This window comes from Falco peregrinus, chromosome 1, assembly GCF_023634155.1.
Source record: "Falco peregrinus isolate bFalPer1 chromosome 1, bFalPer1.pri, whole genome shotgun sequence".
In the NCBI taxonomy this organism is placed as follows: Eukaryota; Metazoa; Chordata; class Aves; order Falconiformes; family Falconidae; genus Falco; species Falco peregrinus.
In genome coordinates, this window is record NC_073721.1 from 113,101,833 (window position 1) to 113,117,595 (window position 15,763).

The window sequence follows — 15,763 nt, forward strand, 5'->3', positions numbered from 1 at the left end:
CAATCCTATGATTTCAGAAACTAATCTGCACAAAGAGTACATCCAATGCAAGCCCCAAGCTAAGTTTCAGAATATGATATTTTCTATATAAATAATGAGAGAATGGAAGCTGAATGGAAACCAACACAGTAGCCCTGATTAGCGTGAGCCTACAGACTGCAATTTTATAGACCAGTCTTAGCTGAAGACGTATTACTTTTAATGGTACTTCTGTATTTGTAAACTGCTCAGTTAATACTATTCAATTTGGATGAGGTTAAGAATCATTAGGCAATACACAATATGCACTATAGATACATAGCACACACAGATAGACATTGACATGTATTACCCACACCTATTTTTATAATTTTATATATTTTTTTTTATACTTTCATGTAGGTAAAGAATGAAAATTTGGCTTTACAGCATTTACTTAGAAAGGCTAAACACAGAAACCATTTGCAGGCACTCAAAATACCTTCAAAACATGAGGGATTTCCCTGAAACAGTACCCCCTACACAGTCCTATTGTATAGTAACTCCTAAACTATTTTCATATTTGAAACAGAAACCATATTCCACGTATCCTTCTCCAGTACTAACTGAACTGAAATGGAATCCTTTTGGATAGATTCTAATTAAGATTCTTCACTCTTTTTCTTTGAGGAACGGGATGTGAAAGGAGCCGATCTAATTGCTCTGCCCACTCAGGACAGTGTAACATGCACGGCGACTCTGGAGTGGCAAGGCCAGTGCTACCCTGGTTTGGTTTGCACACACCCCCCGCCAAAAAAAAACCCAAAAAACAAAAAAAAAAAAAACAAACCCAAAAAGCACTGTGCTTATGCAGGGAACAAGTGGAGAAAGACCAAGGTGAGCCCCGCACTTACTGAAAGCTCTTTGCAGCAACCAGTGTAACCTACCTGCTGTCCTGAAATATCTACACTACAATATTTTTAAGAACGTGGAGGTCTAATTGTAATAATACCCTGCTCTCTGCAACATATCTAGATTAAAGGGCAACTGTGGAAAAGAATGGATTCACAATAACATCATGCATCTTTAAAAATTTATTTATTATATACTATACATCATATATTTTATATGATATATAGCATACAATAAATATTACAAATTGGATGGATAGAAATGTTGCTCTTTGCAAAACTATAAAAAACCGCATTTCATGTCTTAAGACAATCTATCAGCCACTGTAGGCCCCTTGCACTGTAACATGCACGCTTAACACTCCGAAGGTTATAACGCCAGAACAGTTTACAAAGGACCATGGCTCCAACATTATTGCTTACAAGGTTTTGAATTCAAATCTACTTGCTAAACAAAGAAGAAACAATGATGTTTTAGACCAGTCATGTACAGCTCCAGTAAGGTAAATCAATTTTCTGACCCAATGAGCAGAAGGGTAGTTCTCCCTAACACTGTCTCACAGGCTGTTTCCTAATGTAAGGACACAGCAGTCAAGATCACTGTATGTCCCACACGCTTTGTCTCCTGCATATCACACTGGGACTCTGCGCTTACCATTGCCACAGGAGAGACATCTTAAGGTTATGATAGATACTTCCATGAAAACATCAGTGCAATGATAAAGCAGCAAAGACAGCAAATCGGCTGTGAAGAATTATCAGAACAGAGCACGCAACAAAGAACAACCTTATTCTACTTTCTCTCTCCGTGGGTGATCGTATTTTGAACATTATGTGCAAATCTGGACCCTCCCCTTCTCCTCATCCTGAAAATAATATAGCAGAACTGGAAAATGCTCAGAAAAGGTCAGCAAGGTTTATGGAAGATACAGAATTATTTCCATTAAAGGAACAAATATATGAGCTAAAGTTTATATAGTTTATAAACTTTTCCTTGGCTAGAAGTTTATCAAGACATCTGCTTTGCTCACTATCAGAGACAGGATGATAAGCCAGATGAATCTTTCATCTCACGTAGCATGGCCAGTCTCATGCTCTTAATCTTTTGGCCACAATGTGATCAGAAATGAAAGATGAAACAGGGGAAGGATGGAAATGAAATGCAGTAGTGAGGACATTCAGAGGACATTCACTATTAGAATATTCTGTTTGGAAACAGAAGTCTATTTACAGCACGGATGAATACATGCATGATCACGTTAACCTAGATAGAAAGGAGGTTGAAGTACTTTGGCTTCAGCTCAAGTGTGTAATCAGGAGGCCACATGGTTTTGCATTCCTGAATTGATGCCTGTCCTGTGATTGCTGTACTACTAATTACCCCATAATCATCAACCTACAGGAAGTATGTCACAAACTCAGATGCAGAAATCTCTGTGTGTGGATTTCTCAGAATTGTCAGTGTTTCCATTTCACTCGATTCTAAGTCAATGTTTAGTGGCCATCACTCTGGAGCTGTATTATGGAAGGTCAGATTTCAATGTGCAATTGCTTTTGCCAGTATTCAGACACAAATTGGACTTGAAGCAACTGCACACAAATGGTGAATGATCAATAAATAAAGGAAACTGTTTGCAAAGAGCTATAAATCCGAACTACTTTTAAAAACATGTTTACAACTAAAGGGGCTGGATTGTGAATTAACTGCAATCTCAAAAAATAAATATTGATTAGACTTTCATTGTTTATGAGAATCTTTATTTAAGCTTTGGGTAAAGTTCAGGGGTTTTTTGCTCATTGTTTTTAATTAATAACTAATCTTTACCAGCATTCAGATTTCAGCACTGAAAAGTCTTCAGTCTTCTTGAGATCTAACATTAACTGACAACAGTTCACTGCTATGCACCTAGGGTTAACATAAACAGTTGAAGAGTATAAGGCTTTGGATAGCAAACCAGTTTGTTTGTTCATCTCTTCTGATAACAACACTACCACCCTTCCTTACTTCAAGGTTGAAGCTCTACAGCTTTCCCTACTTTCCCTTTTACCAGCTCCGTGCTGCCACTGGATGATGAGCTATTCTCTTGACTTTCTACCTAGCGTACTCAAACAAGCTTCTAACAAGCAATTTTATCTGTAAGAATTGGTCTGTCTCTGATAGGGAAGTCTCAGCATGGGGTTTGGAATATCACAGCAAAAATGCATCTTTCTGCTGTTCTAAAGTACCTTATCAAAGGTTTTTCTATTACAGTGGCTGACATGCTGCCCATCAAAAACAATGCTACTGCATAAGGATAGGTCTCTAAGTACCCTCCGCATGCCAGATCTGAAGACATTAGAACCTTTTCAGTGCATCTACAGCAGTATGTGAATATAACAAAGAGCCTCACAACAAATATTACTTGGCACTGAAATTTGCATGCCTGAAAAATAGGACTCCCTGGTATAAACAGCTTTCACTACTGCACATACTTCATGATTCAATTCTTATAGTATTTGTATAAGAAATTAATAATCTACTAATCCTTTGTCATTTTTTATTAACGAAAAAGAAGTACATCCCAAATGGAAAAGTGACCAGGGACTCACAGATGGGTACTGCAAGACTGAGCCAGCTCTCAAAGTGTACGTCCATCCACATGCATCTACAGCATAATCTACAGCATCGTGTTAATACCGAAACTCTGATTCCCAAAAGCTAGGCTATCGTACATTACTGACCTGACCTACGGTGCTATATGTCTACGCAGAGATAAATTGCAAGGGAAGAGCACTGTGCTGCTACAGCTGTATAACACCTGGTTCTAGAACTAGTTATTGTGTTGTTAGTTCCTGGTCTTCTGCACCATGCTTCACTGTGACAACACACAGAGCTAAGTATCAGACAGAAGGAAAAGGTCTCCAAAATCAGGTTTCAACACTATTCTGCTGAGCAGGTGTCAAATATAGAGTATCCCAGTGTTTTTCTCCAGTATACTGGTGGTATCAGTCATGAAAGGATTTGTAGTGATCAAGAGCTCTTCAGAGAACAGGAAGTTTGATTTGCATTTTATTGATTTCACTCAGTGGAGAAGACTGCAAAAAGAATTATTGAAGGGACTTCGGTCATTTTGAGTGTCAGCCAAGTTTTCAAAATCTTTTTGTTGTCTTAAGAAAACAGAAACAGTGACGTATTTGTAAATTAAGTCAGAAGGTTATCAAAATGCTTCCTAAACTACTAGTTCAAGGCATTCTTTTTTTAATATAAAGCAGCTAGCTCCCAATTCAGATCAGTGTTAATTAAAAAGAGAAAATACTGCATCTGCTGCATAAGGAATCAGGTAATTCCTCATCAGAGTGCTTTGTCTCAAATAATGAGGACATTGTCAGTATATGTGTCAGTAAGACCGTCAAGTAAAACACATGTTTTATCATCTGTAGTACTCATTTGCTTTATGTCATCAGCTGTTCTTTGTATTCTGGTACGAGACTGTTGTATGACGTTTTGCATACTGTTAACATTTACCATGCTTCACTCCAGGAAATATTGCTGTTCCCCAGGGGTGATACAGTGCTGCAAGGTATTTGCTTTGTAACAGTGGTTGTCTCTCTGGCATGAAGGTAGCGAGTAATAAAGAGGCAGTGGGAATTGCTGAGCCTATTTTATGGTTCACTTCTTACTCTTCTTAACAGTGATAAATTTTCCAAAACTACAACTTAAGCACCCTCAATTTCATCATTTATTGTTCTATTTTCACCCCAAAATCAGACAATTACACACATTCAGACATTAAATATTTTCTAGAAATACTGTGGCAGGCATCTTTAACAATTTTAGGTTGAAGACAAAAAGCAAATGCAAAAGGTTACATACAGAGATAGTACATACTAATGTGCAGGAACCTACTACTGCTGGCCAGGTTGAAATACTACTCCTTAAGTAGACTGTCTACGTTCCACTTTTTCATAATATCATCCACAATATGATTCAGGCAAGAAATGAACCATGGTAAACCCCTGAACCTGCAGTGGGCCTTGGCAGGAGAACAGCTGCCAGTCTTTCCCCTGAGTAAGAGCAGGTGGTGACCTACATATGAACCATTTCTTCTTGCTTTGGGGTTGATTGACTCCAGTTCTCACTACTCACAGCTCAAATCTCAGTTGTGCAGCTAAAACATGAACCTCCTGTGCTATAGGTTCCACCAAGCTGTATACCTAGCTGTTCCTAAAATTAAATGCATACGTAGATACATTGGTAGCAAAATATAAGAGGATAATGCAGAAGGCACTTTTCTTGTACAGTTCTAGAGCTGATGCAAAATTTAGGTAGCAATTTCAATTATTTTACTCATATCTATTAAAGCTATATCAGTTTGATTGTATTTCTTAGAATTGCATCTCACTTGCTGTGAAACGAAGTTTTGCTATCTGTTATTAAGATATGTGATTGTCATTTGATTACTGTTAGTGATGAGTTATTTTGAATGTGGACTAGCTATCTTAAATTTAAATTTTGCTTATTGCACATTTTCACTAAAATGTCTTGTACTTGCTAGTGATCGTAACTCCATAGACACTTGCCTGCTTCAAGTTTCTGCATACAAACTCACCTGCTGGAAATCTTGCTGAAAGAGAATAGAAAAGGCATACGAATACAGTGAAATGCAGTTAATTAACTTTTCCAGCTGAGTGAATATTTGTGGATTTTTTTATTTTTTTCAGGCCTTCGCATTACTCTATCATTAATTAAGTAGAGTTGTGTAAGAGAAAATTAATGCAATGACATTGCCCCCCCAAAAAATAAACTGGAGAGAGACATCACTTTAAACTTGTTTTACGTTCTCTACCAATTAGAAAGGCTACAATATCACTGCATTATATAATAGTTGGGTTAAAATAGATGTGTTAAACTATAAATTAAAAATAGATGGGTTAAACTATGACTTCACAGAAAACAGTGAAAATTTTAAAATACAGATAAACATTTGCATGCGTCACAATGCTTTGTAGAAGTAAGATGACTTCACTTTTAACTGTTTACTAAAACAGCTAGCATCTGCCGATAAACTCTGCAGACTTATGCGATTGTCTAGCAACAGCTCATAATATATTTAAAAGACAAGATCAAATTGCTGCAGAGTAACTGCTAGCAGGAAAACAGAACACTTCATAAGGCAAATATGTGCGATGTTTGAAGCTGCTGCTAATTTATACTGCTTCTCCATTTACAGCATCATCTGTTGGAGAATAAACATACACAAGCACTCAGAGTGTGGAGTGTCTATGGGTGCTGGTGAGAAACTCTTATGTTCAAAGCTTGGCAGCTAGAGATAAGTTTTCTGATGTGACAGGAATCCAACATTAGAAAATAAATTCTTACTTCCAAAAACTTGAATGTATAGCATGTACTGCCTCTCCTGAAATACAGGAATTAGTATTTTGGATTCCAGTGAAATGTGCTTTCAGATAAAATTTGAGGTCTTTTATCATGTAATATGACTGTTCTCATCTATTATATACTACACAGCAATTGTGTATTTGCCAGAAAAACTTAATTCACCCTTTTCAAGGCTGGAATAGTCATTGAAATACCATTTTTCAGTGTACCACCCAGAAGGCAGAAGTAAGGAACAACAGGTAATGTAATAAAGCAGTGATGCTCATTTTAGACAGTTGTATAATTTTGCAGATACAGATTTCTTAATTTTCATATTACTTACAGAATAAACTCTGGCCATATTGTAGGAAAAAAAAAATCAAAAGCATTATCCAGGCTTTTGCATGGCATTTGGAATATAACAAATGCTATAATTATTTTGCATTGATAGTTCAGCCCGACAGACTAATTTTAAGAAATGTTATAGAATTTTCCTTTACTTCCTTGAAGCAATTACTAAAGGTTGGATCCAAGTATGCACCACAGGTGTTAAAATATAAGGCTGGAATGGCAATATATAATTTTCAAAAAATTGTAATGCTTCTTTTCTAGAGCTACTGAAGTGAAATAATACATTTTTAAAATTTATTTTCCAATTACAGATCTTAAATGAACAGTAATCAATCTAATGTCATATTCCCTAAAGCCCCTGGACAATTTTACAGTTAGGTCCAATATTATGACCAAGTTGTGAATTAACATGTTCATTTTGAAACTCATTTTGTTAAACATTTTAGAGTTCATAGCCATCTGTAGGTTTATTTATGATATATTGCTCCTTCTAACATAAATGAAATTAAAATAACCTGAGTGCTTTAATATGAAGGAACACTGGAATGCTTTGTGTTTACTTATGGTAAACTAACAATAATAAATGAGCAATAGCATGAAACAAGTTCATATTGGCCTTACCTGATCAACTAACTGGAAGTAGAGGTCATAGCAATTGTCAAAAATGTATTTGTAAGTTGAGTCCAGGCAAGCTCTTACACAGTCTTTCACCACAGTACTGGCTCGAGGTGGGCTCTGCAGTTCAAGGACCTAATAAAATATTTCATAAATGGTAGACTGTCAGAATTAGATTGAACGCAAAAAATCCAAGTGTTACAATGAATAAAGTTCTGTAATACAAGATGAAAAGTGTTTAAATATAGCAATGATAAAAATATTTAAAATTGTGTTGACTTAAGGTGATCTTAGTTTAAAGATGCATTAAAACCCATATTAATTTAAGCAAGTAGATCGCATCACTAAGTTTTATTTGAAAGAAAGTATTCGTATGATGATAGAAGCATATGTGTCCAAGGGTTTTCACCTCTAGTGGAAAACCTAAAGGTTTTTCTATTATTTAGGGAATAATTAAACCATATAATTTCCTCTGAATATCAGCCAAATAGCTCTTCACTTTTTAAAGCAATAGGTTCCACTTTTTATTACACTTTAGGATACATTAATTTGAACTTCAACTTAATGGATTATTTTAATTCTTATGTAGTGCCTAATGCAGTGAAATCACATGCTTTTGTGACAAACGCTGCTTTCTGTTTCTGTATTTTCATCCAGTAATATTGATGTGTACCATTCCGTTCTAAAAATATTTTAGAAGTTGACCACCTAGATATCAACATCTGGAGTAAGTAAGGAGAGCAGAGTTATAACTACCAGGAAAACACTATTCTATGACACGTGTTCCTAAGAAGTTCAACTGAGTTTACTTTATGTGACTTGACTTTAAACTAAATAAAAAAGTATTTTTTTTGTTTCCTTCAGGAGATGTAAAAATCATTGTTAAAAATGCAAAAGACAGTTGTTTATTTTTCAAAGATAATGGCTTTTACCACATTATTAATACAAAGGATGAATAAGATGACTTTACCTCAATGATGTTCAGTAAGCTGAGAGATCTAATTTAAAACTGAATCAGATGAATCAATTAAGAGCATTAACTAGAGTATGATTTTCCTGGAAAATAAAAGGCAACAGCTGCTTTTTTTTTTTTTTTTTTTTTTTTAAGCCATTGTGCAAATAAAGGACAATACCTTCATTCGAAAAAAAGTAATGCTGGTAAGCAGGTCCACAGTTGATTTTAGATCTTGGAGTCTTTCAGTATTACTGGCAGGAAAATTATCCTGGTGAATTAGGAAGAGAGGAATCAGGTAAAATTGGAGTTACAGGTAAGATCCTTGAACAGCTAAGAAAAAAAAAACAAACCGCTGGGAAAACAAAGATGCCGCTTGGAAGGATTAGAAATGTCCACCTGTTACCTGAAGCCTGCCTGTAAGGAAGTCAGTGATAAGCACCCCTTCAACATGAATAGGAACACCTCTGGATAATGCTCCTGTATTTGTAATAGGAATGATTTAAAATATTGTGATAATTCCAAAACATTAATGGAGTACAAAACACTACAAAAAGACTGGAAAATGTTGCTAATAAAAATAATTTATGGGTTCTCCATGGTACATAAACTACTTGGAGGCACAAATGCAGTAGTAAGCTTGATGAAGAAATCTATGAAACATTTGCTATGATTTCTAGATTAACAGGAAGACTGATGGGAAGCAGCGTTACGATCATGGCTTCATACTAACACAGCCAAATATTCTCATGCTCCTATATTATCTGGATAACATCCTTCAAAATTAAAAGATCCTAGGATGAACGTATCTGCTGCACAAAGGATATGGTCTTAAAAACTGAGTATGTGCAACTTCTACTACCTCTGATACCTTAAGGTTCTTTTACCTATTCCCTTTCTCCTTCAGATTTAGAAAGCAGACCAGATGAACACAGAAATCCTTGAGTTGGAGGCTGCCATTCCTAGAAGCTGAAAGGAGAGTCATAGCTGATGGAGCCCTATATGGCGTATGTATCGTCCATTCATGATCCAGTGGAATGGAAAAGGAGAGGGAGTTCAGAATGGTATGATAACTTGCAGGTACTCAGTCCATGCTTCTTTCCTGAAAGGCTGGGTTTGGAGCATACCTCGGTGGAAAGAGCTTCCATAAGGCAGAAATGAAACTGGAATTCCTACCATGTAGAAAAATTAGGAGTGAAGTCTCTTTCAAGATTCCTAGGATCTTAGCATGGAAGTTGCAGCAAAGATGTCAGTCTCTCAAAACAAATACAGCAGTAACTGTAATTTGCACCACGAGTCAGTGAAGGCAATTCCCAGATAAATTAACATAATCAAGATATGGATTAATTTAACTGAAGTTGTTGAATTGTACTCTTTCTTGAATGTCTGGTCAACCTTTGAACCATTCTTAGCTTTTGCAATGAAAAGAATAACTTTTTTTAAATTGGAAAAATATTGTTGTTACACTGCTTAAATTCTGTAAACTTTTGTTCCAAAATTTGGGGTCTTACGTCAGCACTCAATATTTTCAGCTTCTATGCCAAAAAGGGATTAATCTCTACAACTTCTTTAAGCAGATAAATCCCACAGGGATATTCACAAGAAAAAACATTTAAGTTGTCCTCTAGATAGAATATGTTACACATACCCTGTATTTAGATAAATCAATCCTCAGAGAATTGTGCAACTGATCCAGCAGTTTTATGAACTTTTCCCTCTGTAAAAAAAAAACAACAACAATATGTTGCATAAGAATTTGCAGTTCCTGTAACTGGTGGGTTTTTAGAAATCTGCTTTCCATTCGTAACTAGGAAAATTGATTGTTTTCCATTGTTTCATATAGAAGTGCTTGTCTGAGATATCTGTGTTTCAAGGAAACATTCACTTTATTTTTCATTTCTATCCTATATTGTGATTTACCTGGTACACACTCAACACTGTGCAGCTGTGCAAAACATTAGTGAGGTAACATTGACTTTCCTATGCAGCATTTTACTTTCTTAACAAATGATGCATTGTTAAATAACTCAAAATATCTAGAAACTGAAAAGCATTTCCTGATGTCTCTGACCAAAAATGCAAACCCAGCATCAATTCAGCATAAAGTCCAAAGCATTAGGTTGTGTTAGCTAGGCTTGTTAAAGCAGATAAGCTTGTTAAATTTTTATATTTGCCTTGTAATTGCCTAAACTCTTAGAGAAAGCACTTCCCCCTTCCTTTAATGTGTAAAAAGTGATGCTCATTTACAGCAGAATTTGGTGTAAAAGTATGAATGAAAATTATGCTTCAGAAACAGTGCCTTTTGTAGGAATAAGCTAAGTAGTACTATGCAGTTAGTTTTCCCTTTCAAATGTGAAGATTAATTTGTTATCTTGACAGCTGAAGGTGCAGTGAAAGTATTTTGCTGTGAGACATGCAGATGAGTCATGCCATCCTCAAGTAATACTAATTAGAGTTTCCAATTAACAGTCTTCAAGTTTGAACATATTCCGTAGCCCACTGCACAGAACCGCAGTAATCCTTGCCAGCCTACATGAAAGCAGGAGGCTTGTGGAAGCAGCAAGGTCTGGAAGCTCTCAGTCTGCGTGATTGTATTCACACCACCCCTGAAATACGTGCCGCACTACTATGAAAACAGAGTTCTTTGTGCACTGTCTCTCATCACTGGAGCACTAACCTACACCAAAAGGCACTAATTTGGCACAGTTCCCTGAAGGGATCAATCAAAAGGGAACTTTTTTGTCATTCTATAAATCCGTTACTGAACTATTCAGCCAGTCAAATCCTTCCCAGCTGTAGCCTGAGGACTTGAATTTGAGATGTTCTTTTTGATGAATGATGTGCAGCTATCCACTAACAAATGCCCTTTTACCCAAGAGAGAAAAATAATCTAATATTTTGCCTATAAGTCAATTGTTTGAAAAAAGAGCTCCAAATCTCTATTAGTGATGCTTACTACTGTCTTTCCATCCATCTGTTGAACTCTGAATTGGATTGGAATTTGCGTCAAAGGTAAACTGGCATTAACATCAGAGAGAGGACTTAATCTCTGTCCAATCTGAGGATAAAGTAGTTCCGATCGTTAGAAAAGTGGAGAAAAAAAAGAACAGAAAATCCAGCAAAACATTCTAAATTTCAAAAGCTGGATCAAACTCAAAAGTCTAATAGACCTTGAACATTGAGAGTAGCCTTGTATCAACAGAGATGTAGAGTCATTCCATAATAAACCATTGATTAGCTTATAAAAGAAGTAGTTTATTAAATAAGAACATAGCAATATTGTGCTGCAATGGTAATACAATAATTAAATCATAAATATTCTGATAGTGCTTTTCATCTATAAAACTTTTTTACTTTATGGTAATGGAGCAATGTTAATATTCGTCTTTCAAAGCAAACCCCTAGCAGCAGGAGAGAAAGCTCCTGTTCAAGAACATGCTGTCTCCAAACTAAAGACCCAGCCCTGGGGACATTTATATGTGCGTACTTCCACCAGGTTTAACATTTAAAAGAAAAATAAATAAATTGGTATTTAGAGTAAATACTTAAAAAAAAAAATCCAAAACTGAATGGATGTGAAAACAATGACTTAATGGATTTTTAAAATTTTTTACAGACTCAATGACTTAGATTTGAAAATACATTAATATTTGTACTGCTTTAGGAGTATTTAGAACTAATGGTTGACTATTTACAGCTGTAAGCAGTAGCAGCAGATCCTAAGAACATTCAGGATTTAGCAATAATACAAAAAAAATCAATCTTTGGTATTATTACTACACAAAGTGGGTTTTATAGATACATGTTCTATCTCAAAGGTACTTGTGCATGCAATGCAAGCTAATATTTAGCTTCAACTATCTGAGGCCTTGTATTAAAAAATTACGCAGGAATGCTTTACTTAATATACTGCTACAAATCCAAATTTGTTTTAGCATCCAGTGCAAATTTTCTTTACAAAACTAAACATTTATACTTTTTTCCAGGCATGGACTGAATTACTTTACTGAGCACAGTCTGATAATTGTGTTTTTGACTTCTGATGGGAAGACAAACGCAAAACCAGAATTATGTCTTTCTTGTTTTACTACTCCAAATGTATAATTTCATAACGTTGTCTTGAAAATCCTGAAATTCATAATGTTTCTATTATTCTTAATACTGGAGAAGAGCATTATTACCTCTAACACTACTTCAAACAACTATAATTTTTATTTAATAAATTGTAATTATGTTTGATATTTTATTTTGTGTCAATAAATGATATTTTACAAAATATTATCAAGAGTTCATAGCTACTGTTAAATGAAAAAAAGCTTTAATATTGGCCATACAAATAACAGCCAAAAAAACCCCAACCAGGAATGAATGCATTTTTCAGCATTAAATTGTATTTATACCCTTATCTCTGACTGTATCACGTGTAATAGTAGTGATATGAAAGAAATCTCTTTGAATTATTGCTCTCAACTCCCCAATGAGTGTAGGTGAGCAGATTAGAATACAGAGTGAATGAATCTTATTTTTTATCATGTTCAAAGACTAGGAAGTCTACACTGTGAGATACTTGCCCACAGAATGAAAGTTAGCAACAACAAAAAAAGTGCTACCACATCCTGGTATTCCTCCTACAATCTCAAATACCTACATCCAGGTTTGGACAGTGCACCATTATTTCAGCAAAAATAAGAGTCCAGCATTATAGGCTGTTTTGAGAAGAAGAATAGTACTTATGGCTAAATCCATTAGGTTAATATGAGCTCACTGATGACACACCCTAAGAAAGCAACCGCAACTGATAGTCTAGCGCAGTTAGTTTGCAAGCCCCGCTGCAATAAAACCAAAAACGGATTGTTGAAGATTTTAGTACTATGAATGTGTGCCAGTAATTTCTACACTATATGCCTTACGTTTCACTATGTAAAGAACTGAACAGTATCTTCTCCAGCTTTTATAATGACTGATTTTAGAGACTCAGGGTAAAATTTTCAAAAGCTAACAGCAACTCTTATTCTTTAAAAGACCAACTTTTAAAAAATTTTGAATTTAAAAGTTAATATGGTATCATGTATTAGAAAAAAAGAATGAGGACTAGATATGCTATTAAAAAAGTCTACTTACCCCGAAGTTAGTAGCAGCAAACCGGTCTGAAGCAGATACATTCGTTGCTGCCGTAGTATGAGCATAGAAAGCATTTATATTGGCCAACAATGTACTCATAACTGCTGGAACACCAGGGCACATATATTTAGAAGACAGACAGGAAAAGTGCCTACAATTCAAACAGATTGACAGTTATTAAAAACGGCAAAGATTCTGCTCTTCCTCTCACCACAATTTCTTTTTGGCTCCAATGATGTAGCTTTCAAGCTACCTCATGGACAACTGCACAGAAATATTTGAGGAAAATCCAGACATACTTGATATAATTGCACACTGTTATTTTCTTGTTGCACACTGTTGCAGACTGATATTTTCACATTGAACACAAAAAGATGCACATTTGCTTCTCACTCTGTTAATCCTAAATACAAAACCATGGTTTAACAATTGCTGTTAAGCAAAACATTCATTATTGAACACAAACTTAAAATCAAACGTGAACTTACAATCATAAAAGGCTGCAAGAGATCTATGCTCTGGTGGAGGAGGATTTAACTGGTGCCAACAAAAAGACTCAAACCAGCATTTTAACGTGGCTTGTATTTTAGGCTACATTATTAACGAGTGGTGAGGCACCAAGCAACTGTGTTCACCTTCATTTGATTTAGGCCATATCTGAAACTGTTCCACTTTGATTCAGGCCAGTAAAATTTAGGTAATCAGTCTGTTAAACTGGAACCAGCCAAAACCAGAGCTGCAACGTAACAGCACTGTTTATCTGTTTAAAACAACAGAAGATGCCTGCTTATAACAAAGAGCTTACAACATAAAAAACATGAGATAAGATGGATAAAAGATCTAACCCATGAGAGCGAACAACATCATTGCGAAACATAAAACCTTAATTTCAAGATTTATAGTTAGGCAGGACTGGGAGGGAGATAATGGGGTAAAGAGTAATTGTATAGAGACATGAAAGAGACTGAGGGGGACTAAGCAAAGAAGATAGTGAAAATGAATATACAGTCAAAGAGAAGACGATGAAGAAACTCCAATAACTGGAGCTCTCTGCATGTTCGAAGGCCCTGATTTTGGCAGCATGCTTCTCTTTGCTGGAGTCTCTGGCTCCTCTTGACTGTTTCTCCTTGGGAGCATAAGGCAGAGCAGTGTGCTGGGCCTGAACCACCTGGGCCCTAGTACCCATCCAAGAGAAAAATTAACACAAGGTACAACTGAACTCCATCCTGCTGAGCTTAACCCACGAACCCTCAAATGGTGCCACTGCCCAGACAATGTCCCAGCAATGTCATTCAAGATTTTTTGTATCTTGTATTTGGATTCCTGTTCCTAAAGTTATAAAAAATGAGCTCTTTATACTTTCTTGCAAGCCTGCACACAAACTCTACCTACACCATGCTTTCTGATATCCTCCTACTGTCTCGGCAGTCCTCTCAATTCCTTCAATCCGAGACTTGCCTTGTGCTCTTGTCACTGACCCTGTTCATCATATTCCTGCTTTCAGATATTTTTTCCTAGGGTGCCCCATGCCACTGACTTTGTGTATTTGCTGATGCCTTTTTTATAACCCTTTGAGGTGATCTGCGGTTTCTTGACTGCCAAACAACTCATACTTCTGCTAGCCTATAGTTTTTAAAAGGGAAATTGGGAAAATGGAGTAAGCCAGTAGAAGACAGCAGGCAAAGTCTGTCTTGCTTCTGCTTTTCCAGTTCTCCTCTCACGGTGCACAGACTCTTACTACAGAAGCTCATCTATAGATTCAGAAATAGGGCTAAAACATTGCTCTGGGCTGTCAGTACCTCACATCACTCCAAGCCCTCTCCAAGTTTCATTTACTTTGCAAACGAGACATCTAAATTGTAATGTTTACTTCAGAAACCTGTGTCAGGTCACAGATATGTTAAAAAGGAAGAAAACTGCCAAACTCCCCAGTGTCCAGGCTCAGGAATCAGTCTTCATTAACATACCTGATACCTAGCTTATCTGATACCTGAATGGTTATCAGAAATGAACACCATAAAATTATTGGCCAAACTGCTCTCCTCAACAGCCATAGTCAATGAAACAGACTAGAGAACCTCTAAGACATTTGAAATAGAATCAGCTGCTCTCTGATTATCAAGCTACTTGCTTGATAGTAAACACATCCACCTACAGTTAGGTGATCACTATGGTCACCACAGGACAAAAGTTTCAGACTCATCCTAGGTGTAAAGTGTGTTTTAATTACCACTGAGTGCTCAAAACATGTGTGTGAACCATAAATTCAACTATTTCATTCTTTTTTTCTAAAAAAAAAAAAAAGTAGAAGAGATGTATAACAACTGACCCTGTAATTGAAAAGTAGTTGGCTGGAAAACTTCTAAAATTGTAATTTTCTAACTCTTTTGCATCTCACTCAAAATAAATCCTCTTATAATTTAAGTCGTAACTCCCAAGAAAAAAAACAAGTCCTTCATTATGCATGTGCAAATACCTAAAGAAAATCCCAGCACATAT

General features: G+C 36.0%; 1 protein-coding gene across 2 annotated transcripts in view; it reads right to left on the minus strand.

The window, feature by feature from the left end:
- The window catches only part of UNC13C (unc-13 homolog C), a 178,401-nt gene that overhangs the window by 78,154 nt on the left and 84,484 nt on the right, over positions 1-15,763 (minus strand). For both annotated transcript variants that reach the window (XM_027792581.2, XM_027792579.2), the window contains exons 12-15: positions 13,265-13,415; positions 9,792-9,860; positions 8,325-8,414; positions 7,198-7,326 (exon numbers count right to left, since the gene is read on the minus strand). In XM_027792581.2, the coding sequence (XP_027648382.1) occupies positions 7,198-7,326; positions 8,325-8,414; positions 9,792-9,860; positions 13,265-13,415 (439 nt within the window). The remainder of the gene's footprint in view (positions 1-7,197; positions 7,327-8,324; positions 8,415-9,791; positions 9,861-13,264; positions 13,416-15,763) is intronic.